We start from the raw sequence: 27,445 nt of genomic DNA, 5'->3' as shown, positions 1-27,445 counted from the left end.
ATTTATAATTAAAATAAATAGTATAAAAATATGAAGCAAGTACTTGGCAAATCAACTATCCCTTAACAAATCCGGGAACTATGACCGATACAAATATATTGTAGGCTACTGGGCTCCCTAAAACAGCATATAATAGGTCACATATTTTTATAGTCAGATTTCAGTCATTTAAATATTTGAATATAATGTATCTATATATATTAGAACAGTACATTAAGAAAGAAGTAGAACACACAAGTTGCTTACACAAAAGGAGAGTTCCCTGACCGGGAATCGAACCCGGGCCGCGGCGGTGAGAGCGCCGAATCCTAACCACTAGACCACCAGGGAAGCTGCTGTTATCCGGCTTCAAATCGCAATTTGAAGGTGGTCAGGTATCCTTCCTATTAACGTTTGTAGTGACGTATTATTCAGTCTCGTTGCCTGTTCATGCCGTTAGAGATGTTCCTTACTTGTCGAATACGAATGTATGTAATTCGATTATGAATACCATTTTACCATTCTCCAGGCTATTGTTTTCCTCCATTATCCATATTGAAGACCACACATGCATATTGGAATATATCTATTCTCTAATATCTAGATAAAGTGCTTGGTTTGAAACAACGAGGACTCAGTTATAGCTGATTCAATGCATGCCATTTGTCTTCCTGATTCAGAGGACTAAAAGAATGCCACCCATCACCATCAGACGCCTGCATTCTTCTACATGTCTGATGGATATCGTGAGCTAATAATATTGACTCCTAATTCACTTTTAACATCATACTACGAGAGCTAGACGTCCAATAAGAGAGCCGCCATCTTTCAGAATTTGTTCGACGCTGTTGTATGCAAAGTTGGGAGAGGCTAGGGTTAGTTAGACAGGAAACGGCCCCGCCATTTTCAGTGCAAACCTCCAGTCCATTTAAACCCAGCAGGGGGAGGCGGTGCGAAAGCAGACCGAGTTGGTGTGGGAACCAGGGAAAGCGAGAAAGAAGTGGGATTCGATCTGAGAGAAAGACTTGCATGGGAGAGAGAGCGAGAGGGTGAGGGACGGAGACGTTTGAAATCCATCGAAAGACTCTGTGGTCCGTATCCTCGAGGTGATTTGCCACAATATCACTCGTTACTGCAATTTCCTAATTGTACACCCTGGATCTTGTGTTGTGTTATTTGACTGAGTAGGGTTACAAGTTGAACGAAACGCCTGCGGTCGTCTCATTGCTGTTCCTTCTCTCTTGTCTTGTGTCAGGTGGCAAACAACGGTGGGAACGACACACACAAGGCGACACACGAAAGACGATCTCCACTGGATTTGTTTTAAAAAGCCTATCGTGGTTCATTGTTTCTACCTACAAGGATGTCGGGGCAAAGCATTACAGACAGGATCACTGCCGCTCAGCACAGTGTCACTGGCTCGGCGATTTCCAAAACCGTATGCAAGGCAACCACGCATGAAATTATGGGGCCAAAGAAGAAACATTTGGACTGTAAGTAACGCATATGTTGTTGCATTGTTTCGCATTCACCCCCCCACCCCCTCCATTATCTCGACTCTATTGTCACATCTTCGTTTTGATTGTCTGGCAGTGAGGCCTACTAAAAACACCAGCTAGTAGGTGCCTCTGTATTAAAGAAAACCACACAAATACATATGTCATTTGTACAATCCGAACAAACATTTATTTATCGATTTTCGTTAAATCCTTCCAACTTTAAAAGACCAACATGGAATCTAGACAGTTTCTCAGCCACAGTGCTCTGCAGGAGTGGTCCCGTTTGATTGCACTCTTCAACTTCTCTGAAACCATTAACCACATCAAACGTCCACTGTACTTGTGACATTTCACAAACCAGAGTTCCAGTTTCCCTGGCTGGAACTGAAGTGTGTTGCTCTTGCCTTGCCAAACTGAAGCAGAAGCAGAAGAATATGCAGGGGCCAATATAATTCCAAAACTAGTTTGACAGTATTGTTGTGAACAAAAGTTTTTTTGTTTTGTCTTGTTTAAGAAACTATTATGGTAAAATTATACTGTAGTTAGTCACCGGATGTCTATACTAGTTTTCTAGTTTGTACAACCTAAGCTCTTGTTTGTTTTCAGAAGTACATGTTTCAGTGCACAAGATAATGAGTGTTATTGTCCAGTGTTGTAAGCAAAGAGCTCGACTGCTGGCTGGTTGACATAGCCTTTGCACTTCCTCTCATTTGGTGCAGTTTGAGCCACTGTCTGTTTTCAGACTTCTCTGCACGTTGGCTATTAGGGGCTGACCTCTTTGCAAGTCAAATGTATCATATTCACCCCTTGCCCTCTGCTGCGGTTATTCTGAAACCTAGAACTGTTGTAGCCAAATTTACGTAATAGCTTTTTTTAGCCATCTCTGTTCTCTCAGCCACAATCAATGCAAAGCGCCATGTCAAAAAATAATCCTGAATATGGCTTTGGATTTTTAGGTTTACCGATATGAGTGGCGAAGGAATGACTAAAAATGAATGCAAAGTTAAGGCCATTTTTCCTTTGAGGAACCATTCACCGATGCATGTAGTCTTTGTGTCGCTATATTAAGAGACTCGTGCTTCAATCATTATGAAAATGACACAGTTTAGTTTAGAATGACTTGTGTGTATGACGATACAGGGATCAACAGTCCTGTGTTAATCGGTCTGTGTTTATCTTTTATTGACATACAAATTTTGCCTTGGCACACCGAGCACTTATTGTTGATAACACAGACAAAACTACTTTATATTCTGGAATTTTAATTGTGTACATTTTCAAGTACTAAGAACCTTTTTTTTTCTTCAATTATTATTTTTTTGCGTTCCTATTGAAACTGAATGTCTAAGATTGCCTATTCTGGTTCAAATCGGGAAGTAATTCTCATCGATGTGGAAGGGTCAGCAGGTGCATCTTTAATGTAGTGGTGCTGTAGTGAGTGACAGCCAACCTGTTTAATTTAGAGGAAAAGGAGGATATTTCAGCATCTCTTTATTGAGCCCTTAGGTTTTAACACTACCAAGATGTGCAACATGAAGAACATTTCAGAAATTCACAAATTGTAACGCTTCACACGTAAAGCTAAAATAATTGGGTGGGTGGATAAGAGCGGCCTTATTTTGTATGCGCCCTAAAATACCTGTTATTCCTAGAGTGCTTATTTGGAGAACCTACGTATTTCCTTGAGTATGACGTGGTGTCCACTTGGCTGCTATTTTTAGTATTGGCTCCACGACAATATGCCATGTGTCTTAAGAACATGCTAAACAGAAACGGCAATAGCATGGAACACTGACCATTCCATTCTCAATCCAGCTCCTCCTACATGCTTTTCTGTGCAAATAGTCAAACGGATGAGTTCGGGCCCAGACTTCTGGTACGAGTTAATCTAGAAAGCTAATGCACGGCAGTGCTCCCTCGCTCACCGTTTGGAGGTATTTAAGGAGGTTGGGGCGAGAGAGGGAGGTGACGCACTTGTGTTTGAAAGTTTCCTGTACGACCCAAAATAGCAGCCGTCTGTCTACTTCAGACCCTTAAACCCCCCCCCCCCCCCCCCCCCCATCCCACTCTCTCTCCCCCCCTGTCAGTCTTTGTCCTGTCTGATGTGAAGGTGCGATATGATCCAGCGTGCAGGCTTCTTGATTTTGAAGCCCATCCTAGTCTGGGCATGCTCTTCAACACGACCATGCTAGATAAACGGCAAGCACTTGCCTGCTCTCTGCTCTACCGAGCAGAGAGGTAGACGTTGGTTAAAGTCAAAAGGAGAGCTGTGCTGCATTTCCATTTCCTGTTTGGCTTTGCTAGGTGTGAAATAATAAATGCCAGTGGAGCATTTCAACTAAACAAAAACAATAACACGGGTTGTGATTCATAAAAGTTTTCAGCTGGTTTAATGTGTTTATCGTCATGTAATCCTATGGGCACACTCAAGTTGCAGACATGCTCAAAGGTCTGTTAAGGTTCTTTGACCTGAGAGGCTTTGCAACTTCACCTCATGATTTATAACCTATGAACGTGGCGGCCTGGCTAATGTCATGGTGTTCATTTGTATCCGTCCCACTGGTAAACTAAGTGGGACCAACATATGTTAATGTTTTGTAAATTGGATATCAAATATGAACATTTAGCAGGGAAAACTTGTTACTGCAGATTTGTTTAATCAAACCTTTCTGTGGTGCAGCTATACTGTATTTTTAGAGGAGCACCATTCTACTGTGTGCCGGTCCCCATCTTCATATTAACTTCTGTTGTTTAGGTCAGCTGTTCAGACAGACCTGTGCCTTTTTTTTTATTATTGGAAATCGATATAATGAATATACAAAGGTTCAGTAAAACTTTCAATAACTTGCACAATAATAAGTGGTTTCTTTTTGGCAACTGTTTAGTAGACCGAACAGAAAGTGTGGATAGTAACCTGGTTTTACGTTGGCTTATTTCTCTTGTGAGTGTTTTCACAGCAAATTCACTGCCATAGCCTTGAATAAGGAGAGGGCGGAAGAGGGGGAGTTCTGCTGAAAATCTCACACACGTCCCAGACCTGCATCTAAATGTGTTTTGGGCTGAAACTTGGGGCTCCATGAATGTTCTCATTCATCTCTCACCTGTTGCGGGGCTTGTGGTCTGGCTTGCGTCTGCTTCTCCACTGGCACTGGTAAAACTCTTGACCGCTGGAGTTGTGGTCACACATAAAGTCCACATGTGGTGGCAATGGCCCCAAAAGGTTTTAGATGCAGGTTGTGTTCAACTCGCTTTTCTTAAGACTGTTGCATTTGCACATGAAATTACAAAATGAGGTCAGACGGAGGAGTAGTGTGGGTATTGCTAGAGGGGACAACAATGAATGAAAATAAGATTCCTTTCCCCTGTTTATTTTGGGCTGAGACACTTGTGTCCCTTCCAGCTGTCTACCAACTAGCTTGTTGTAGTTGTAGCCTAGCATCGACTCCTACAGTGCCTGGGAACACCTAATTTATGAATGTGTCTTTGTTTTCCCAAGTACAACAATGGCTTGGCTTGGTGGCCCTCATGCTGTTTGCATTCCTTTTGGGATAAGAATAGTTTTACGCAAAGGCTCTGAGTGGCAGTCGCTAATGTAACCCACGTCTGCACTTTGGTTCCCCGTTGAAGGCACTGGAAGCTTGCCATGAGATCATGAAGGTATGGCACAGACTACAAGGCATGTGATGGCAAAGGCATCATATGACAGTCTCCTTTTAAAGAGTGCTGACCTGACACACTGTCCACCAGCAGGTCTGTTTAGAACTTTAACGGCCAGGCAGCCAATGGCCTGGAAGCATAACAACTGATTTTAAAGAGGCCACAAGATTAGAAAACCAATATAAATCAGAAAATACCATGGCCTGACGCTTGTTTGACTAGTTGGTCCTTTGTGGTGTGACGGAAAGTGTTGATTTAGTTTGAGGTGGTTTGGGCAAAAGGTTGTCTAGCATGCATGCTGTTGTATGTTCAAGGTTCCATACCATTGAAAAACTTTAACTCCTTAAAGCTGTACCAAATAGTGGTACAGCTAATAACAACCCGCTGTACCAAAAGATGGTCCAGCTGGTACCAAAGAGCGGTACCAATCGTGGAGCCAATTCCTTCATGTAGAAATCGTTTACATTGGGAGCAATTGCACCACAGTCACCTTTTGACCTAGGTTTTATTTTTGGTGTTTTGGCCCTCTGGTAAAGTATGTGCATGTATTGAAATAGCTTCTTGGGCACTGCGCACACAATGGACTGAATCATATCCTCGGTACCAGGATCGTTATCGGAAAGATATTTCCTGAGGCGAGTCTTGGGATCGCTGCGGGAAAATGGCTAACAGGAAGTGATTACATAATCCTTTCCGGGAACACTAGGGAGTCGAGCTGATCAAAAGTCAGATTGGAGGGGATTTCTTTTGATCCACTTCCCGTCAATTAGTTTGTTGCCTGTAAGGGTATGCAATGATCCCAAAACAAGCATTGGCCATTGGATTACATTTTTTTTGGACCAAGCCTCCGATTCGCAATCATGGCCTTTTTTTGTTGTGGTGTGTGTGTGTGTATAACAAACAACTTTGACGCGGTAATTCCATTTCACTTGATTCGCCTTGCACCCAACCAGCGAAGGAGGGCCCATCATTCATTGGCAAAGCTGCCAACATTAAAAGCCTAAATTACTACTCCCTACAGCAAGTTGTAAACCATAAATTTGCACCGCAAAACTGGTAATTAAATGTTATTGCTGCCTGATATAGTTCCTCCTACATGGTGGCCCCCTTGCATGCTATCTACAAACATGGAGGGCTTTCATCTTCCAAGGGAATTTTTTTCTTTTAATGAAATTTATCCAGCAGCTCTGGTGGTCGCTTTTTATGGTCAAATTTACTCTACAGTCTTGACTAATCCATAATGAACATATGAACACCCTTCTATGGCGCTTTTACAAGCATGTAGATATTAAGATTCGTGGCTACCAGTTTGGGCCTATAATTTGTCTCTTATTACAATGCAAGTAAACCGGCTGTAATTTGTCATGTTTGATACTATCTTTGGCTCTATGATCCTTATTTTTCTATTCAAATGCTACACAAACAATACGATTAGAAGAGATAACATTCTGGTGAGATCATTTGTTGTCTTAATTTAAGGGCGGCAATTGAGAGAAAGTAATCCTTTTTGGAGAAGACATGTCCTAAGCTTTATTCTGCTCGCATTCAGCTGTCGTGTGTGTGTGTGTGTGTGTGTGTGTGTGTGTGTGTGTGTGTGTGTGTGTGTGTGTGTGTGTGTGTGTGTGTGTGTGTGTGTGTGTGTGTGTGTGTGTGTGTGTGTGTGTGTGTGTGTGTGTGTGTGTGTGTGTGTGTGTGTGTGTGTGTGTGTGTGTGTGCGCTAAGCCTGTGTCTCTGGGGATCTGGGAGGAAATGCCACTACTCTCTGATAGCGGCCTGCAGCCTGCGTCTGTCTGCAGGAACCGCTACTGGGCCAGTCAAACCCTTCGCCCTGATTTTAAGCGTTTCCTCATTGGATCTCCTCCATGAACGCAACAACGGACTGACTCACTGGATCTCACAACCGGGGCCTTGTGCGATTCTCACCAGCTGCATGGTTTTACTTTCACTTCCTGCCGGTGGCCAAGCAACGAAAGGCCTAACCCGCCCAACCTGCAGAAAAAAATAACAGACAACGAATGAAACCACAGGCTTGGGTTGTCTGCATCTCACCTGTCACCTGGGCCATCTCATTTAGTCACTTCACTTGCAAATGTACAGTGAGCAGCACATTTGTATGTAGGGAGTGTTGGATACATTTCTAGCCATTGGAACATTGTTGGCTTCATGTAGAATTTCCTGGATTAGAAGCAGTGGTAGAATATTAAAGTTGAGAAACTGCTTTAATTTGTCATTAAATAGCACTCCAGAAATTGTAAATCAATGGAATTAATCTCCTGGCCTATTTCGTTATGAATGTATTTATTCACTAAACTGGACAAGGGATTAACCATTCATAATCCGGACCTGGTGAAGTTCTGTTCCCTGTTCGGGTTTATTTTGGGGGTACTTCTTTCTACGTATCCTGAAATAGTGGGGTTTTAAAGACAAACTCCAAAGACTCTCTTATAAATGATTCTCAGTTAAGTCATTATCTGCTCTTAATCATGTGTGCGTGGAGACAGTATTTTCCACGATAGGTGCAGCAAAAGAGCCCAAAATGGATCTTCCTCTCAAGGCAACGGCTAGGGTTCTAAGACCGTAGGTCCAGAGCCATAGGTTAAAGAGGGCTAGCTCGAGACTGGTCTGTGTGCATTGGCATCAGCGTCAATCTCCTTTTGCCATCTACTTCTGATTTTAATAAAAACAGCAAATCCCTTAGTCATGGAAAATCCCATTCAAAGGCTAAACTTGGCATCCAGTGAAGTAAAAAGGCAGGGCTCCACAGTCTTGTTAACCTTCAGTGGCAGAGGGTGGGATTTTGTTTGTTTGATATGAGAAAGTTTGCCACGGACCATCCGGCCAGGCGTGGTCAAAAATGGGTCTTTCTACCGCTACGGGCTACGAGGGGAGGTTGTATTTGTGGTCCCCGGCGCAATGTCATTTTTGTCTTGTGTGAAAAGACCTTTTGTTGTCACATGGGTGGCCTATTGTGCACACACAATAATGGCGAGTGAAAAAGCCCTTTGTTTTTTTGCATTCGAACAAACACTGAGGAGGTTTCACGGAGACCACCCATGTGCCCAGCAGCCCCCGCTGCTCCGGCCACGGGCGTCCTGCGACTGTGACGAGGTGTTGGCTTCCAGAACACACCGACATCTATTCATGTGTGCTGCCGGGAGGTTAACATTGAGTCCGAGGCGATTGTCGACAAAGCACTAAACGGTGACTTATTAATTATTGTGAATCGTGTATTTTTTAGCACCACCTCCTCCTCCTCCTTCCCGATTTGCCCAATGGTAGAACCATATAATATTTCCACAGTACACGTGGACATGTTTCACTCCAATATTCAGTTTCATTTCCCTGCCAAGTGTGGCATCTGATTGCCATGAATATTTTATTATTGGGAGTGTCTGATGGCAAGTAGTGCTTCCAACAATCAGGGCCTTGGAGCCGTGGATTACCACGACGTCATCGATATAGAGGCTTTAAAAGATTTATTTGGATTTTGGGGGGGAAATCGCGTGGCCTGATTTCCATCTCGATGTGATGATGTGCCGGTGTGCAAGGGAATCTGTCTGGGCCGGGGCGGTGATGCAGGCGGTCTCGACTGGATGAGGGGTAGTTCTGAACAGCAAAAAATTAAATCTTGTGCGTGCCATGACAAACATGCCTACTCACTTTGGCTGCAGTCGTTGAGTCTAGAGTTGCTTTTTCTGGCACAGGTGGGATTTCAGCGTCCACCTGAATATACTTTCTATGGATCCAGACAAAATGGATGAATTATTGTCGTTTCTTTGGTTGTCCATTTGCCGTTCCTGATAAATAGTTTTCCTACTACTGTGTGAATGTTTTTTATTTCAGAGTTTGGTTGGTGAGCCCATTCTTTATCCATCCTGGCTCTTCAATCCCAATGTTTTCAGCTTGTGTTGGATATCTCGGGATTCACAGCAGGGAATCCCGAGATATCCAACACCAAGCTGAAAACATTGGGACTGAAGAGCCTGGATTCTCATGCCTCAGTGGACGGCACGGTAGAACATGGTGGGCCTATGTGATGATATTCAGCGTGTACCTGCCTCTTTGACATTCCCAGGATCGATTTTATACATCTTTATAATGAGTTTAAATATGGGATTCTATTTGAGTACACATCAGAAGGTCCAAAAAATCCCTGGCATCAACAAAGAATGCTTCCTGCTTAATGTCTGCAGTGTGCTCGCCCAGCATCTCATCTGTTGTCGACAGCAAATGGCAGGGGAACGCACGTCCTCACCTATCACGTGTACTCTCATTTCAAAGGTTTGCGGATGTGGTATTGGTGCCAAGTTGGTGCAAAAGGAAGGGAACCCTACGTGTGGAAGTGCACAGGGTTGCCTGATGAGAGAACCTCAGATATTCTCACGGACAAAATCAGTAATCAATCACTAGGACTGGGAAATATAGCGATATTATATCAATATCATGATGAGACTGCATATCATCTTTGATGTAACTGGCATTTTCTGTACTCTATTACCTGTTATATTATTTTCCTCTATCCTATTATAAATTATATCCACATGACTGATCATTTATAACAAAACTCATCTGTCCCAGCCCTGCAATACTAGGTGCGTTTCCATCCCCCTGATTTTATGCAAACTTTGAAGTATCGAATCAGTAAACGGTGATGGAAACACCAAAATTCGCATAAAAATCCTCTAATTCGCAAAAAGGTTTATCCGCTCGCATGTGGTGGTTTTTGAGAAATGCGAAGAGTAAATTCGCAAAATGGGAGATGGAAACACACTTTTCTAAACAGTTGTGACGTAGCGAACTTTGAACTCACAGGACTGACAGTCTTTCCGATTTCCGGCCGGCCATAGCAACCCTGCCGACATCAACGTGTAACGTCATCACCCTATTCCGCTCCAACCACTTGATGGAAACGCACCTAATTCGAATTACTTTTTTGCAAACTTTCTAAAGATTCGCATCACCTTTTAGATGGAAACGCAGCTATTGTCGCAATGTCAATATTGAGGTACTTAGTCAGTCAGAAATCTTTCATATGGCCCAGGCCTATGGTACACGCTTTCCCTGCAGGCCAGATGGCAGCTGCACCACAACTCACCTGGCCTTCATGCTCTGCGCCTACACCAAGTAGTTCTGCTTTCAGTTTGCTCCGGGCCAATCTTTTTGGATTTATTCAGGCGGTACGTCTAAATAATCTGGTCTTAATACAAACCAGCGAGGAATGGTGGATTCTGGGTATTTGCATGCAGGAACTATGGCCACAGAACCTCGGTTAACCTCCACTCTCTGGCTATCCATTTTTAAATAGTTTTTGGGCAATTTCTGAGCACGAAAGGGAAAAGGGATTTGTATGAAGTGTGTTTTTAAGCTTTATACTGCATGCCTGGAGGTGGGACTCCACTGTTGGATCTTCCTTGTAGCTCTACGCACGCATGTGTTTGTATGTGTATATAGATCATCGATTATAGATGGATGGAAATGTATATTGTGTTTTTCTTTCTTTTTCTGTTCAGATCTGATTCAATGCACCAACGAGATGAATGTGAACATCCCCCAGTTGGCCGACACTCTGTTCGAGCGGACCGCCAGCACCAGCTGGGTGGTGGTCTTCAAGTCTTTGACGGCCACGCACAACCTGATGGTCTATGGCAACGAGGTAGGGCTAGTGCACGGATATTAAAGGGTTTCCTTCACTGTCAATACGCCTGCCACTGTTGGCCAGCGACTCTACCTCCTTTAGATGCTTGCCTATGGCTTGTCTCCTTTTTTTTTTTTCCAGATGTGCATCTGAGGGAAGCTGAAAAAATAAACTTTGCATTGTACCTCTCGCACCTACAAAAGGCTTATGTGTTTTCTTTCCACAGAGATTTATACAGTACCTGGCCTCAAGGAACACTCTGTTCAACCTCAGCAACTTTTTGGACAAAAGTGGCCTACAAGGTACATGGCCCATCAAGTGTCTATAAACCACATGCCTCAGAAGTACTGTCCTTGTGACCATCAATCCGTGTTAACCTCTCTTTCCTTCGGGTCCTGTTGTCTGTTGTAGGCTATGACATGTCCACGTTCATCAGGAGATACAGCCGCTACCTAAATGAGAAGGCTGTGTCTTACAGACAAGTCGCTTTCGACTTCACTAAGGTCAAACGAGGGTAAGGAGTGGTGTGGTTTCCATTTGTCAGTGATTCTTTAACTTTGGGTATTGTGGCAGAAGGAAGGGGCATTGGCTAAATTCTTATTGCGATGATCCAATTTTGGAAATGCTCATGAGCACTATAGCTTCGCTCAGCTTTAGAAGTTATTTTTAGGTTTGATTACACATGATGATGAATGCTTTCGAATTGAGTATGCGCTTTGAGATTGTAGTGGGATATGCCTGCTCTCTCTATTGGGTTCTTTATCTTATTCATTTTTTTTTTTTGCAAAGATCTGACGGAGTGATGAGGACAGTGAACACTGAGAAGCTCCTGAAGACCATCCCCATCATACAGAACCAGATGGATGTACTCCTGGACTTCAATGTAAGGACAAAGTCAACCTCAACACCCCAACGTCCCTTTCCATTCGCTTTGGATGTAATCGTTTGTGTCTGGCCCACAGGTCAACGCCAACGAACTGACAAACGGCGTCATCAATGCAGCCTTTATGCTTCTGTTCAAAGACGCCATTCGACTGTTTGCTGCCTATAACGAAGGCATCATCAACCTTCTAGGTAAGGGCTAGTCTGGATCCTCTTCCAACCATGTCTTGTATACTGTATGTCCTATACATAATGTCGCTCTACGCCATCTGTCTCCATACGTCAAGTGACTGCATCAATGTTTTACCTTATTCATATAATCCTTAATAAATGAGTCATTTTGCAGATGGACCCTCTGAAATAAATAATACGCAATGCTATCTTATGGCAGGTCATGTTCGGTTGTCAGGAATCTATTTCCAATTTCGCACAAGCACGCACAATGAGTAGGCTGTTTCAAAGATGAATTTCTAAAGGGATGTTGTGAATTCCTGTCCATTCCTCACCTAGACTTTAATATGCTGTTTAGGGCTCCTCTGTTTGTGCATGCCAGCCATGCCCCTTTCCACACATTTTCAGGGCTTGGTTTCAAAGGCTTCGTCTGCAAATATTTTCTTCAGAGAGGAGCAGAAATGGCAGCATGAATAGTTTCCCATATATATTTAATCAAGTCCGTTAGCTATGTTGTAAAGTGCATGCGTAAGTATGTTACATGTTTTGCTGCATGTTGCACAAAACATTAAAAACATACTCCCAGGGTTTGCCCTCAGCCCTGCCGTGCCAACAAACGATTTTTGGGCATTTCTCAACATCGTGTCGTAATGACCGTCTTTCCTCTCTCCCTTTCATGCAAAACAGAGAAGTACTTTGACATGAAGAAAGTCCAGTGCAAAGAAGGTCTAGATATCTACAAGAAATTCCTCACGCGGATGACAAGAATCTCAGAGTTCCTCAAAGTGGCCGAGGCAAGTCTGGCTGTTGCCCCGGAGCATCTTGGGTCGTCTTTCTTAATGAATGCCTCGGATTGTGTTCTGTACTTCACCGGCTCATGTGTGGTTGTTGTTGTTGTTGTCTCCCGCCCCCCGTCCCTCTACACTACAGCAAGTGGGAATCGATCGCGGGGACATTCCGGATCTCTCCCAGGTAAGAAGAAAGCAGGCTTCCGGTCTTTCTAATGCAGCAGGTCTTGTAACGGGCACGCAGTAGCTTGAGTGGGTCTGTTTTTTCCCGGCCTATTGTTTAACCTCACTCTCGTAGTCGCTGGCTTGCTTTTTATTAGAAAAATGAATACAAATGTTTGTGCACATTTTGTGTGCAGCCTGCAAAATTTAGTCTTTCAGTGTTCAAAGTATTGTTGTTCCATGGCATCACTGTAGCATTTCTTTGTCTGGGTGCCACTATGTATTCTTGTTATTTACTTGCTGATGATTGGCTGCTACCTCTTTGTCACACAAGCTTGACACGCACACACACACAGACGGACAAATAGATAGAGAGACACCCATAAAGGCAAAGTTCAAGTCGTGAATAAGCTTCATGCTGCAACTCACTGCTAACCCTGCATTTCATACAGTAAATAAAGGTGCAAAAAAGAGGAAGCTTTAGAGTGGTAACCTATTACTATTTATGAAAGCAAGTTGATCACCAAGATAGATGAGTTTGAGTGAATGAATTTATTTTCTAATGATCACATAGAAATGAGGATTAGCTTTGCTCAGTTCCTATTGTTGAGGAATGATCCAGACGCAAGCAAAACTAGACTCGTTGTCTTAAGGGGTAGTTAGGAATTTTGGACATGGGGCCTGATTCCCACGTTAGCCTTGGTGTTCTTTATCATTGGAGACAGTTTTGAACATATTTCAATCAGTCCTTCTAGTTGCAGAGTTTGCTCGTGCTAGGCTAGCGCACGGCAACGGGCAATGCTAGCCTGCTAATAAAACCCACTCTTACCCACTCCACAGTAAACCCGAGGCAAATCAACTATAACGTCAGACGGTCGATGTAAATGTCTGTGTTGATGGAATAATGTTAGAAATAAAACCAACCTTGAATTGCATTTTGAGGGACTAGCTGTGTCTCAGCAGCAGTGTTATATTCCTGATAGTAGGCTACAGCAGCGGGGGACTGATACCTAGGTTAAATTCCGCTGCTGCTGAGAAAGTAGTCCCTCAAAATGCGATGATTCATGCGATGCAAGGTTAGTTTTATTTCTAACATTATTCTATCAACACTGACATTTACATCTATAGTCTGGCATTATAATTGATTTACCTCGGGTGTACTGTGGAGTAAGTTTTATTAGCAGGCTAGCATTGCCCGTTGCCGTGCGCTAGTCTAGCACGAGCGAACTCTGCAACTAGAAGGACTGAATGACATGTGTTAAACTGTCTCCAATGATAAAGAACACCAAGGCTAACGTGGGAATCAGGCCCTATGTCCAAAATTCCAAACTACACCTTTAAATGTTAGATTAGTTAATTTTCTTAAACCTTTCCTTAAAGAGTTGTCGATAAGTTATCACCTTTATTTTCTGTATTTTTCCCGCTTTTCTCTGTCAGTTCACGGTTTGTGTAAGTATCTGGACCTTTTCCTCCATCTTCTGTGTGTTACGTCTCCCGTGTTTTCGTGCTGTCCACTCTCCTGTGCTCTTGACCCACACCCTGGCATGCTTCAGTGTCTCTTTGACTCTAAAGACAACGTGAAATGGCATTCAAAGTTTATCTTACTTTGTTATTGTGAGCTATATTTTACTAAATATTCGAGCAAGTGTGGGTTGTCCACTTGCAGACTTTATATTGAGTAGATTGGGAACTTTTGTCCATTTCTACAAATAATTTGTGTCGTTGTCCAGGCTGCTTGTATCGGAAGCAGCAATGCCTTTTTCTTTTTTAACGTTAATTCCCGATATACACGTGTAAATAGGTTTATATTTTCACTACCTGGATGTTGTTTTCGGTTGTGCAGCTAATACTCTGGCACGTGGGTTTTCACGTCAACATGCTAATGCTACCCGCTACCGGGCACGTACGGGGGATCACTGAATCGATCGACAAAAACTTGGTTTTTACGGCTCTTGCCTAGGCCAGGATCACCGAAGGCCAAAAAAGCCCTGAACTAATCGTTTAAGCCTGACGGGACATGGGTTTGCATGGCCCTGTTCTGGATTTCAATAGCATCTGCACTATTAAAAATACAATGGAATATGTCGTAGACATGCAAACCTAGAAAACAAAATAGATTTCATGTTGTCTTTGTAGACCTCCCATTCCGCCCGTTCCTCTGTCCTGTGTTCTGTGTGTGACGTGATGTTTCACTGGTTCCAGGCCCCCAGCAGTCTGTTGGATGCCCTGGAGCAGCACCTGGCCTCTCTGGAGGGCAAGAAGGTCAAAGACTCGACAGCTGCCAGCAGGTGGGTCTTCTCACCCTGAAATGATCTCATCCACTCACTCAACTCCTTTATTGCATTATTACGATTTATTTTTCTTCATGGCATGGACTTGACACCTGCCCGTTCTCGGTAGTACCAGAGTTCCTACTGTTTATTCATCATCAATCATGTGCTGTATTTAAATAGTTGGATTATTGTAGCTTTTTTTTTTTTTGCATAACTTTGCTGGTCTTTGACACAACTCGGAAGGCACGAAGCAGAGAGGAACAGCAATTGAAGTATTGCTGTTGCTCCTTCTGCTGATGTGTAGGGTCAAGAGTCCAATGGCATCTGTGTGCTCGGGCAGATCCATTTGTATATTTGCAGTCAATTCCACAAGACATCAGTCGTTTTAAGGTTGTGTGTGTGTGTGTGTGTAGGGCCACCACTCTGTCCCACGCCGTGTCCTCACTGGCCAGCACTGGCATATCCTTCACCAAAGTGGACGAGAGGGAGAAGCAGGTGGCCCTTGAGGAAGAGCAGGCTCGCCTTAAAGCCCTGAAGGTACATCCCCCCCCCCCTTTGCTCTGTAACCCTGCTCCCTTTCGTCTGAGCCAGCCATGTCCAGCACGGGCTTACTGGTAACCACCCCACCCAATATCTGGCGATTTGTGTCTATGTTGCAGCTGGGGACGTTGTTCTCTGAAGCGCTTTTGTTAATTAGTGTACTATTAATTTGGACAGGTGAGGTTGTGGCAATGATCAACTTGGAGAAACGTGATAATGGTGACAAGTCACCCGGAAAGGGCTTGGTTGGGCCATTAAAACAACCCTTCCATTCGATGTAGCCAAAAACACATTGAAGAGATGGATTTCAATTTAATAGTAAAATACCGTAGACTCACGCACCATTTCAATAAAACTGGATTTGTAATTATTGGTAATGGGTGTCTAAACATCCCTTTTTCATAGGTGTGGTATAGGTATCCAACTTTTTTAGAGCTGATCTCAGTTGTTGTGTGTTGTTGACCCGCGTTAACACCAAATGGTTTGCACCTCTCACGACAAGAGCAGCGCCTGAAGGAGCTCCACAAGAATCCCTCCACCACAGACTCGTCCCCCATCACCTCGGGGGCAGCCATCGACCTCTTCTCCACCCCCAGCTCCACCCACAGGTGAGCCACGCATTGCCATGTCCTTTTATTGTCGTCTGTGACAGTGCAACGTCAGGCTATGGTGGCACAGCAGGAGGTTAAATTAATTCATGGAAAAAATGTAAAAAGGTTGCCACTGCCGTCATCACTTTCACATAAACCTCACATCAAATGAACGTCCGAGTGTCAATCGATGCATGTTTTGACATCGTGTTTTAAACACTATACTAGTCTTTGTATTCATCTGATTTGATTATTAATGCGCCAGATTCTGCCGGTTGCTGCGCATTAGTCTCTTGTAAATGTCATATGTGCTCCGCTAAATATCTCGAAGAAATCTATTAAGAGGATATTAGAGCAAACATTGGCCCAGCTGAATGAAGATATGATGCATTTAATGAAGCTGCAGAAATAGCTTAAAAAAAACCTTAAAATACTCTGAAGTTAAATTAATAAATTGTATCCAACATCCCGCTGCGGCCCAGTTTCCACTAATCTGCCTTTGTCGGAAGAAACGCACAATTCCTGCAACAATAAATACTTTACCAAGTGGCAACCATTGTTGTGGGATTTTGCCCGTTTTAAAAGGGAAAAAACTGACCTCTCCCCCGTCCCTGTCCTCCTCCCTGCAGCTCCAAGGCAGCCAACGACCTGCTGGACCTCCAGCCCTCCTTTCAGTCCGCACTGCCCCTGTCCGCTGGCCTCACGCCCAGCAACACATGGCAAGGTGAGCGCTCCCCGACACACGCACACCGGCGACGCACACCACTGACACACTCCACTTACACACTCCACTGACACACACCACAGACACACAACAGCGCACAGCGTGGCGGACCCCCCATGGCCCTACACCTCTCCCCAAAAACTGCTGGAGGACAAATGTGTCTTGCTGTCTTTTTTGTTAGTTCGGTTTTTTTATTCACTGTACAATCGCACCAAAGCCCCCCGTCATGTACGCGTGCACATACTGTTTTGGAACGAACACAACTCGCTGTTGTCACGTTTTTTTGTTGGAACACACAAACTCGTGACACTTGCACATTTTTAGTCGCAAACCCTCACCAAGGTCATGCTTCCTGCTGAAAGAGGCAGCATGAAGTTTGTTTGGTGGTGTCTCACACAGTCAAGCCTCTGCGCAAACACAAACGCACACACTTTGGGGCCACGTTTTTTTGGTGTAGGCTAGATCTTCTTATGAACACTCACCAGTGAAACTGATTCGACAAGTTGAATATCAGACTGCATTCTCATAATCTTCAATCAATTCATTTTTTAATTATGCATAGAAACATGGTTTATTTGCGTCTTAATCTATCAATAGACTAATATTACTCAAGGCAGATTGCATACGCATAATTCAGTGCCTAGGGTGTGCTCTCCATATACAAATATTTAGAGACTGGTGAAATAAAACCAAAATCTCAGACTCTGTGTTCTCCTCCCTTCAGGCAAGAGGTGTGCTCCACTCTTATGTAAACTCTTGCTTTATCATCTGTGTGACCTGTACTTAGCTTTAATGTGGGACTGAAGTGAAAGGCAAACAATGATTATCTCGAAGGTGCAGAGATAAGGTGCTATTTGCCATTTAAACAAAACAACAGCCTTTCGTGGGCTCAGCTCATTGTTCGGTGTAACAAGAAGAGTGTAGACAACCTTATTCACATGTTTTTTTTTTTATAGAAGCGATCCATGATTTTTGAATTTTATTATGAAAGCACTTATTCACACAAAACTGAATCTCACCGCTCTGTTAATTCAGTATGGCAGTACAGTGTTTCAATTAAACCTGCAAGTGAGCTCCAATCCACTTGGACCCTGGCCTCGACCCGTCCCTACGACACTACAGCACTATCTAGAAACATGGACCTTGGACTTTGACTCAGTTATGACACCTGTGCTTTCGTGAAGTTATTAGTTGTTGTGGTGGTGGTGGTTGTTCTTTAGTTTCTTATGAACTAGTAAGCTGGTGGTCATTAAGGGGTCTGCCTGCCTGAGATGCTAAGTCCATGGGAAGTCTAGGCAGCAGGAGAAGGCCTGTTCCATGTTGTACGATCACAGCCGTTTAATTGTTTAAATTGTTACCCTATTCAATTATTTTTATTGTTGCTGCGTTTCATCTGTTATTTAGTTTTGATTTATTTCAGTTTAATGAGTTAGTGCGGAAAAAGGCTTTGATAATCGTTCACTTGCCACGCTACTTCCTATACATCGTTACGCTGTTACTACTACTACCTGTGTTTATTATCACATATACATGAGTTGTAGCTGCGGGTATGAAATGTATATGAGGTTGTTAATTTGCCTGTACCAACAATTAGCTTATCCCATTTATGTGGACTCATTCTCTTTTATTTCGATAAGGTCTGGAAAGAATTCAGATAAACTGTTAAAGAAACCCCCTTAGGCATTAGATGTTTCTGGCCCAATTTACTTCCTGTCCACTACCATATGAACGACTCTGTCTCTAAACTATGTTCCTGTTTAGTGACACAGCTGTTCTCACATTCATCTCAAGCCCTGGCACGCTTCCGTGCTACTGTAAATATTTGTTTCCTTCTACAGATAAGATCCATTTTCCCAGCCCGTTCTTAGAGGGCCCACCATGTTATGAAATGCTCATTTTGTGTTTGGTTCTCTCTCCCCCCCCCCCCCCCCCCCCCATCCAGATCAGTGCAATCCCTTTCTGGAGTCCAGCTCCTCCTCCCTGACATCAGATCATGATAGCTCAGCGCACCTAGAGCATATTCTCCCAGGTACCAGAGCATGCCGCTCTTAGCGTCCCGGGTGTCTGTTGTGTTGTGCATTGCTCGGCGAGTAAGAGCAGAATTGGCAGTGTTTTCTGCTTGGCCCTGTCGTCTGGGTGGGATGCTTCTTTAGAGCTCATGCACCACACGCCTCTGCTTTTGGTGAGCTCCATGCCCTCTCCCCCCGCCCCTCACACCGCCACCCCCCCAACCCCCATGGGTTCTCCAAAGCACTTGAATGAACTTGCAGACTTGTGTGCTTGGCCTTTTTTTTTTTTATCGCCATGTGGTCGAGCATTCAGCAAACTTTTATTGCTAATCCCTGTGCTCTCCCCCTCCCTTCTCGACTTGGACTGCAATTCCTCACCACTGGTGGTTTCAGCTTGCTTCTATTACCGCTGTGTTGTGCCCTGTTTTCTGTGCTTGCCTCTTCATGGTGCCTTGTCTTCTTCCTCCTCTCTCTCTTTCTCTCTCCCTTTTCTCCCAACTCTCCGCACGCCCCTTCTGGTTCTGCTGCTTTCCTGGGTCCTTCTCTGTCCGTGTATCAGACTCTTTCTGTGGGCCTGGCCCTTACTCCAACTCCTCCCTCTTCCAATCTGAGCCCCCTGCTGTTGCTGGTGCATTCAGAGGTAGGTCCTGCAGATCCTATAGCAGCATGATGCGTTCTTTATTTTATTTATTTTTTGTTCCTCCCTAGCATATGTGACCCACATAAATAAAATGCAGGCTTGTACGATAAATGGTCAGATTCTCATTTTGCCCTGCCCTGAAGGAATCCAAACAGGAAATGATTGTGCTGTATGCACACATCCGCTGCTGACCTCGGCACCCAGCATATGCCATGTTATGAATATGAGACAGCGCTAGATGCTGACTAGCACACTGCGACGGACGGACACTTCCTTTATGGGGGTCGCACCGCACATGGGCATCAGTGACCCCTATGAAACGGCTAGGGTGGCATCAGCAATTTTAGCGTAATTCACATGGCTCTCATGGCTGTGGCTGGTCGCATAAAAATGTCTGCGTCTTATCCTATCAAAAATAACCAGCCTGGTTGACTCCCCTACACAAGTTGTCCCAAACGTATTCCCTCAGATACTAGTCATCAGACACTAGATTTCCTGTTTGGGTTTTCCTTTCATTTTGATTAATTGCTGGATGTTGTCCTCCTCCAAACCACTCCTGGCTCTGGGGCTTTTTTGCGTGTCTGAATCTGATGCCGCCCCTTTCCCTCTCCCGTCTGATGCCGTCTCCCACCAGGGTTCTCCGCCTCCCCGACCTCCCAGCAGGCGGCCAACGGCCGAGGCCTTCACGTGGACTTTGACTCCGTGTTTGGCAACAAGACTAACGGCAACACCATGGACCCCACAGGTGTGCGCCCAGCCTCAGCTCTCATCGCTGTCATCACACCTTTCTTTTCCTAGGACCAACCGGTGTCATCTTGATTCATCGCCGTTATAGAATATTCTTTATTTCGTATGTAGCACCTGAACATTTAGACATGGCTGCTACACAAAAATCGTTGTTTTGGGAAATTAGATCAACGGCAGACGAGCGTTGTGTGACAAGTGTTGATTGTTCTGCACTTTGTTTCACTGGACTTGGCAAGATATTATGACCGCTTTTAGAGCCTCACACTAGGCTTATGGGAATAGCTGTATATAGATGAGGGGGAAACGCCCAGGTTGGCTATGAGTCAAAGACACACAGGTATGGCCTCTACACACTTCATCCCCCTCCCTGATGCCACATGTGCATTGCTGCCACCTAGAGGGGGCTGAGATTAGTCTGAAGTTGAAATCTGGACTTTGGCAAATCTTAGTTTGACTCGTCGACGTGGACCATGAAGGCATCCATGTCTCAATACAATCTAATGCAACCTATTCTGATAGTAATTAAACAAAATACCCCTGGTAGCTGTCGTATGTAGTTTGCTAACTCTAAGGATGTTTTGGAGATGTTGCCACGAACTGCCGTTCCATAATCGTTTAGTCCTTGGAAGTGCTTCTGGAATAAAGCATCAACGGTTCCAGGTGCACATCTGGAAACTTTTAAATGGAAGTGTAATGTTTACTTTTGTAAGGACTTTTAACAATTTTAGCCAACTTGCTTCCATTGATGATGACCATTTTTCCATCAACCACCTTGCAATCGGCTTTCATCTATAAACCCTAAGTTATATTCTTCAAAGGAGACGATGAACTCCATCTCACTTAATAAAAATAGTTGTTCATATTTAAATGATGGCATACATCTTTGTCGGGACTCGCCGCATTCACACTATTCTTTGCACATCGTGAGTGATTTGGTTTTGTGGTGTGCTTGCTAGCTCATTAACGGTTTCTCTCCTCTCCTCAAAACCCCACCTGTTTCGGGGTGAACTCTCTGTCGGGGGAAACGTTGGCTTGTGCATGGCGTATGTATGCCTGGGTGAGTTGAGTGGACACACCCCGTGTACGCACCACGCATCACTCTACCGTTTCAGGTCCCGTCACTCGCTTCCTCCACTCCTAACCACCCCCCTATCTCTCTGTGTCTTCATGTCTGTACGTTTTTTTTGTTCACGTTACGTTTTGTCCACTTTGTGTCGTCTTGTATGCCCTCCATCCACCCTGGCCTCCCCGTTTTTTGTCTCTGTTGCATCCCTTTATTTCAAGACGCTTTAGGTGGAATCCTCAAACCCACAGTGGCTTCCTCACCGAATCAGGGCCTGCACTCCATCTCCCAGCTGCCGAGCAAGCTCGTGTCAGACGACCTGGACTCCTCGTTGGCCAATCTCGTTGGCAGTACGTGATGGCAATACTTCATACATATACGATGACCTTAATATCGGGGGGAAAAACTTCGGGCTATTAACCGACTTGTTTCTCTTGTTCTCCGCTAGATTTGGGAATCGGCAACGGCACCGCAAAGAAGTAAGTGCACCACTCAGCTGTATTTGGTTTGGCTTCACAGTGGTAATAATAATAATACATTTAATTTAGAGGCGCCTTTCAAGACACCCAAGGTCACCTTACAGAGCATATAGTCATCATACATTTTTTAAAAAGCAAGACATCGTGGAAAAAATAAATAAATAAATAAATAAACATAAGCAATAAGAAATAAATAAAAAAAATAAAAAAATCAAAACTGATCAGTTAGACGTTGTGTGCGAGTTTGAACAAGTGAGTTTTGAGTTGTGACTTGAAGGTTGAAATGGTGTCTGACTGTTTTATGTGTGGGGGGAGGGAGTTCCATGATTCCATGATTCTTGGTGGTACCTCATCTCCTATTGGATGGCCTTGTTGTATTTGATTCTTTCCTCCCCATGTAGTGATCTACACTGGAGTCAGCCCGGGGAGAAGAAGCTGACGGGTGGGACCAACTGGCAGCCCAAGATGGCTCCGTCCACCACATGGAGCGCTCCAAACATGGTGCTTCCTCAATCCTACTTCCTGTTTCTGGTCGTTTTCAGAAGTAGACATTGAAAGTGGTTCGTGGAATGATGTTTTGTGCAATGAAAATGACTCTGTAGTGCAGATGTAAACCTCAGTTCTAGCTGCTAGAAGGATCCATATCAGTCGTTTAATTGTTTGTTATCATTGACCTAACCCATGATTCTTCTGGTATATTTATGTCCATTTCTTTCATTTTTTTTGTGTCTATTCTCTGGGGGTCCAAATTCAAAGAACGACATACATTTCCAACACTACGTAAGTCCATGCTTCTGTACTGTCGGGCTGAACACACCCTCACTCCCAACTCCCCCCCCCCCCCCCCCCCCCCCACACACACACACACACACACACACACACACACACACACACATACCACACACAACACACCACACACCCCACCTACTTGCCTGCCTCACGTCAGTCTCTCAGCTGCACAGTGGGTCGCACCAATGCCAGGGCAACTGGCTCAATGGTCACTTAGGAATGGCAATGCACTACGTCATTAGCCATTGGTCATAGCCACCAAATTAAGTATTGTTTAAGATGGTGGCCTATGACATTTATTTTACTGTTGCCATACGCACACATCCTCGTTTTTCCATCTGTGGTATCATCGTCTCGTCTTTCGTCATACTATGTTAATATCTTAAGATGTGCCATTCATACACTCAAAACGGCATAAATTGTGAGTGGGTGGCACTTCCCACTCTTGGGGGAAGTATTGTATCAGTGTGAGCTGTGACTATGCATATTAGTCATTTCAGATTTTAAATTATGATAAACCTCAGGCCAATCGGTAGTGAATAGAACATGGGTCTTGGTACTTCATTAGCAGCATGCGGCATTCACGTTCACCTAGCTAATGCTATGCACACCATTTGGTCCCTCAAGGACCAAATACTCGTGCTCTCGGACCAAAGAAAGCATAAAGCAGAATACTGTTTATCTTTTGTGTTAAATTATGGCTGCAGATCCAGCCGCCACAGTGACTGACTATCTATAGGAGGGAATAACATAACGCTTGGGTCACCAGGAAAGAGGGGTTGGTTGACAGGCAAATCTGGGTTTGTTATCACTGCGGGGGCAGTTGGATCGTCCCCACAGAGCTTTTGGCAAGAACGGTGTCTTTTTTCCCCTTTCCCATTTCAGATCACCCAAAGCCGTGCTCCTACCAGCATGGCTTCTTCTTCCTCCCCCCTTCCCCCCCACCCACCCCTAATATTCACTGTAATCTTGTATAGGTTCTCTCTCCTTAATCCCCCCTGGGCCTTCATTTATACAGCGTTTGTAGAATCTGCTTGACTACAAAATCGTATCATGTGCATGAAAAGATTAATCAAGCAGAATTGTAATCAACTTAGAGGACCGTTGTTGGTACGTCTGCTGTGCTACCTTCTAAACTAAAGAATGTTGCATGGGAGTGAGTGTGGTTTGGGGTGAATGGAGTATCCCTCTACCCAGCACAGTAGCCCACCTGAAGTTATAAGTATTTTGGCCTAAAACCACTCGCTGTCATTGGGTAGTGCACTCCGTTTCGTTTTGAGTGATTGAATTCATCGCCAGTTGATGGATGGTTATTGCAGTCTATGTCATATCCAAACATATGATGTTTGGAACTGACTGCCCTAAAATTCCTCATTATAACAGGCATGTTATGGAATCGCGTATGAAATCAAAAATAATGTACTTTTGTGCGTAAAGTGATGCAATCAAGGACTGCAGGTCTTAACAGCTTGGGGGGGGTCTGGTAAGATCCAGCTATATATCCCTGTCGCTGATGCATGGCAGTGGCCAAAGACCTGGTGCTGGAGAGGACTCGAACACCTCGTAAAAGGAGTAGGACTATAGTTAGCTTTTTACCTGGGCAGGTTTACAATATCTACCTGGTAGTCTTCCTATTCAATCTCGTGCTTGATACCATAGTCGGAGCCTATGCATGAATTAAATCCCGACATATGCACATTTCCAATCCAAGAACTAATTGATAACTCCCTTGCTTTGTTGAGAAACTGCCTCGAATGTTTTTTTTGGAAGGATATCTTCAGACGCAACATTGATAAAGGCCCTGGGTTTTATTGTAGTTTCATTTTGAATGTAAGGAAATCCAAAAATATATACATTTCCGGCATTGCCGGTAAGAGAAGGCAGCGAAAGCAGTACCGATTGAAAGACATTTGTCCAACATCTGATCAGAAGTCAGGGCTTCAGACTGACATAATATTGCCACGTTAAGTAAACCCTTTGTGTTAAAAGATTCCGAAATGAACAGAATTCTTGGGCTCTGTCTGTAGATTTTTTGTAATCCACTTTCAGTTCATGTGGTATGTGCTTGTGTCTAAAGAGCTTGTGTCTTGGCTCTGATTTTGAAATGATCTGGTTTTTGTTTGTCAATTCAGGCACCATCTGTCATGGCCTACCCCGCAACCACGCCGACGGGAATGATGGCATATGGAATGGTGAGTTAGCTGCGATGCGCCTCTTCACTGCCATGTGAAACATGATGCAGCCTTAGGATAGATGGGGGTGGTGAGGGGGGGGGGGACTTCTCCAGAGATCCCATCACAATGATCCAGTCCTTTTGGACAGGATAGTTGTTGGTGAAAGTGGAGACGCTTGCTACGTTTTTGAACATACCCTCGACACAGAAATAAGAAACACGGGATTGTCTCAGTGATGATTTGGTCCATCTGGCTGGTGTTGGTAGTCACTGTGTGACTAGACTCCTGCCACCGCCCACGCAAAGCTGAAATCCCCTCAAAAAAGACAGCAGGGCTGCTGTGTTTGCCGGGTGGATGCTGACGACATTCTGCGCTACACCTCTGCGGTCTAATGAATCACTGCACGGGGTGACTATCCCCTTTGCGTTGCCACACAATGTATTTTTTTCACTGGGTTACTAGCAGCATTCGGGCCTGGAATGAATACATATTGTATGAATCATTTGTTCCAAGGGAATAAGACTCACACCTCAACCTAATAAGGCTCTTTTCATCTTTGATGCTCACTATGGTAGCCCAATACCAACGTTGATACTCACCAAGTTGCCATGTGTGGTGACGTGGAGGCTGTTACGATTGTCATCGTCGTCCTCCTCTTACTAACGGGTTTCTTCCGTGTTTCCCTTCAGCCTCCCAATATGGGCTCCATGATGACCACGACACAGCCCAGCATGATGTACAACCAGGCAGCCATGAGGCCCGCAAACCCTTTCGGCCCCGGAGCACAGGTAATGGGTTTCGGGAGCACAGGCCTTCCCATGTGACTTGTTCAGCCACGTTTTGGGAGAGCCACTAATTGACTAGGGCTGGGCGATTAATCGAATATCGATGTCGATTTCGAACAGCTGGATACATATCTGTACATTATTTTAGATTTGAACATTTTATTTTTGACCATTTTGTGTCTTTTTTTAAGACAGAATTTCAAAGTTCTCAGTTACAATGTGTTTTTGGGAGAGACGCTGAATAAATACGTTTGAATAATCGTGATGTCAATATTTACCAAAATAATCGTGATTATGATTTTTTTTTCTTTTTCATAATCGAGCAGCCCTATAACTGACTTTTTGAAGAGCAACATTCTCCCACAGCTGATTTGGTTTTCTATTTTCTTTTCTCGTCCTCAGATGCAGTTCATGTAAAGGCATTAGCGGTCCAGCCTGACATTTGCCACATTAATGACGAAAAACCACAGAAGTCGAAGCAAACCTCAAGTGTTTGCAGTTTTTCCCCTTGCATCTCTCAATCGCTTTCTTTATTCCCAAGTAGGGCTGGATTAAGACTGTATGGGCTTTGGTGGGGGCGGAGGGCGTGGGATGCTGAGTAAGTTGGCAAGGGATGCGGTTGAGCAGTCCCACGATACATACAGAGAAGCCCTTAAAAGTGGACATTGTGCCAATGGAGATCCAGTGTCTTGTCATTGAGAGGGGAGTGGCAGGGGCTGTGCACTGCCACACATGAACCATCTGGACAGGGAGCACTGTGTGCATCCCAGCCGCCTCCTCCTCTTCCACCTCCCACCAACTCACTGTAAGACCTCGGACAAAGGGGGAAATGGAATACTCCCTTCAAAGGGAGAGACCTTTTAGCCTGGTAAATCGACCAGGTTCTGCCGCCTCTTGATTGTCAATCACGATTACCTTACCCAGATTTATTGTGGGAGGAAAAAAAAGAAATTCCAGTCTAAACAATGTTGTTGGTTTTTTGTATGTATTTCTTTTCTTTTTTTTGCAGTAAACATTCCTTGTTTGTATTTATTTATGATTACCCTGCAGAGCGCATGAGATTATTTTTATTTTATTTTTTTCAATTGAACAAATGACATCACCCTGTCCCGATGCATCGAGGAAGGGCATCAGGTTTCTGGTATGAATGATTCTAGAATTTAATATTTTGAGTGTTAAAAAAAGAGAAAATAATATAATGTTTGAGGGAGGGGAAAAACGACACTTTTTTGCTGTTGAGGCACAAAATAATCCTTGTATTCGCATGATGCCTTGTATAGTTCTATTGGGTCACGTTGAGGATGTATAAAGATACTATATGAAAAAAAAAATTGCTCTATCGATCCGGTGAGTTTAATTTTAAACTATTGGGTGAGGGAAGAATTTCATCGCAGGTAAATAAAACGAACCAACCCGAAGAATAAAAAAAATAAACAATAAGTTGCATTTGAAAGGAATCCACATGTATGTTTTCAACGCTTTCAGCAAACCATGTATTTTCATTTAACAACGCTGCTTGGCTGTCCAACCTCAGTATGTGGGAGCCTTCGTGCGCGTGACTGTGTGCGCGTGACTGTGTGACTGTGTGTGTGTGTGTGTGTGTGTGTGTGTGTGTGTGTGTGTGTGTGTGTGAGAGTGAAAGGCTGTGTGGTTGCAGTGGTTAACAAGTGTGTTGCAGGCAGGGTGGAGCGCTGTTGATCGGGGCTCTGTGTAAATAAAATCTGGACCTGCAACACGAGAGACGGGGCTGATGATAGTACTATGGGCCGAACACGAAGGTGACACGATGGGGGTTTGTTTTCTTTTGTTTTACACATTTGCGGCAGTTTATAGATATGTTTTTTTGGGTTGTGTTTTTT

The 27,445-nt window shown here is 44.1% G+C and overlaps 1 protein-coding gene and 1 non-coding gene across 17 annotated transcripts; one reads left to right on the top strand and one right to left on the bottom strand.

Annotated features, from left to right (window-relative positions):
* Positions 1 to 258: 258 nt before the first annotated feature.
* On the bottom strand, positions 259 to 330 carry trnae-cuc (transfer RNA glutamic acid (anticodon CUC)). Its single transcript has one exon. It is a non-coding gene; the product is annotated as a tRNA-Glu (tRNA).
* Positions 331 to 467: 137 nt separating this feature from the next.
* Positions 468 to 27,039, top strand: picalma (phosphatidylinositol binding clathrin assembly protein a). 16 transcript variants are annotated; one of them, XM_030360324.1, is made up of 23 exons: positions 640 to 1,070; positions 1,235 to 1,472; positions 10,646 to 10,788; positions 10,997 to 11,072; positions 11,182 to 11,284; positions 11,560 to 11,653; positions 11,733 to 11,844; positions 12,511 to 12,617; positions 12,754 to 12,795; positions 14,976 to 15,061; positions 15,460 to 15,583; positions 16,094 to 16,194; positions 16,806 to 16,900; positions 18,843 to 18,929; positions 19,469 to 19,549; positions 20,184 to 20,294; positions 21,581 to 21,709; positions 21,808 to 21,838; positions 22,240 to 22,339; positions 22,595 to 22,618; positions 24,760 to 24,819; positions 25,491 to 25,589; positions 25,989 to 27,039. In XM_030360324.1, exons 2-23 carry the CDS (start codon positions 1,343 to 1,345, stop codon positions 26,001 to 26,003), a joined length of 1,950 nt encoding a protein of 649 aa, XP_030216184.1. In that variant the 5' UTR covers positions 640 to 1,070; positions 1,235 to 1,342; the 3' UTR covers positions 26,004 to 27,039. The 16 variants fall into 16 exon arrangements, with proteins under 16 accessions (XP_030216198.1, XP_030216199.1, XP_030216184.1 ...); XM_030360323.1 differs by having other exon boundaries at positions 653 to 1,085; XM_030360325.1 differs by having other exon boundaries at positions 654 to 1,085; positions 21,590 to 21,709.
* The last annotated feature ends 406 nt before the right edge of the window (positions 27,040 to 27,445 follow it).

This window comes from Gadus morhua, chromosome 7 (genome assembly GCF_902167405.1).
Source record: "Gadus morhua chromosome 7, gadMor3.0, whole genome shotgun sequence".
NCBI classification, from domain to species: domain Eukaryota; kingdom Metazoa; phylum Chordata; class Actinopteri; order Gadiformes; family Gadidae; genus Gadus; species Gadus morhua.
This window is presented reverse-complemented; position numbering and strand designations above follow the sequence as displayed.

What these genes read in the sequence shown, in the direction of transcription:
- picalma (XM_030360324.1), top strand. Translation starts at nt 1,343, where the DNA reads ATGTCGGGGCAAAGCATTACAGACAGGATCACTGCCGCTCAGCACAGT. An exon ending in GCCCAGCAACACATGGCAAG is followed by an intron (nt 16,901 to 18,842) that starts GTGAGCGCTCCC and finishes CCCCCCATCCAG; the next exon opens with ATCAGTGCAATCCCTTTCTG. An exon ending in CATGGAGCGCTCCAAACATG is followed by an intron (nt 22,340 to 22,594) that starts GTGCTTCCTCAA and finishes CCAAATTCAAAG; the next exon opens with AACGACATACATTTCCAACA.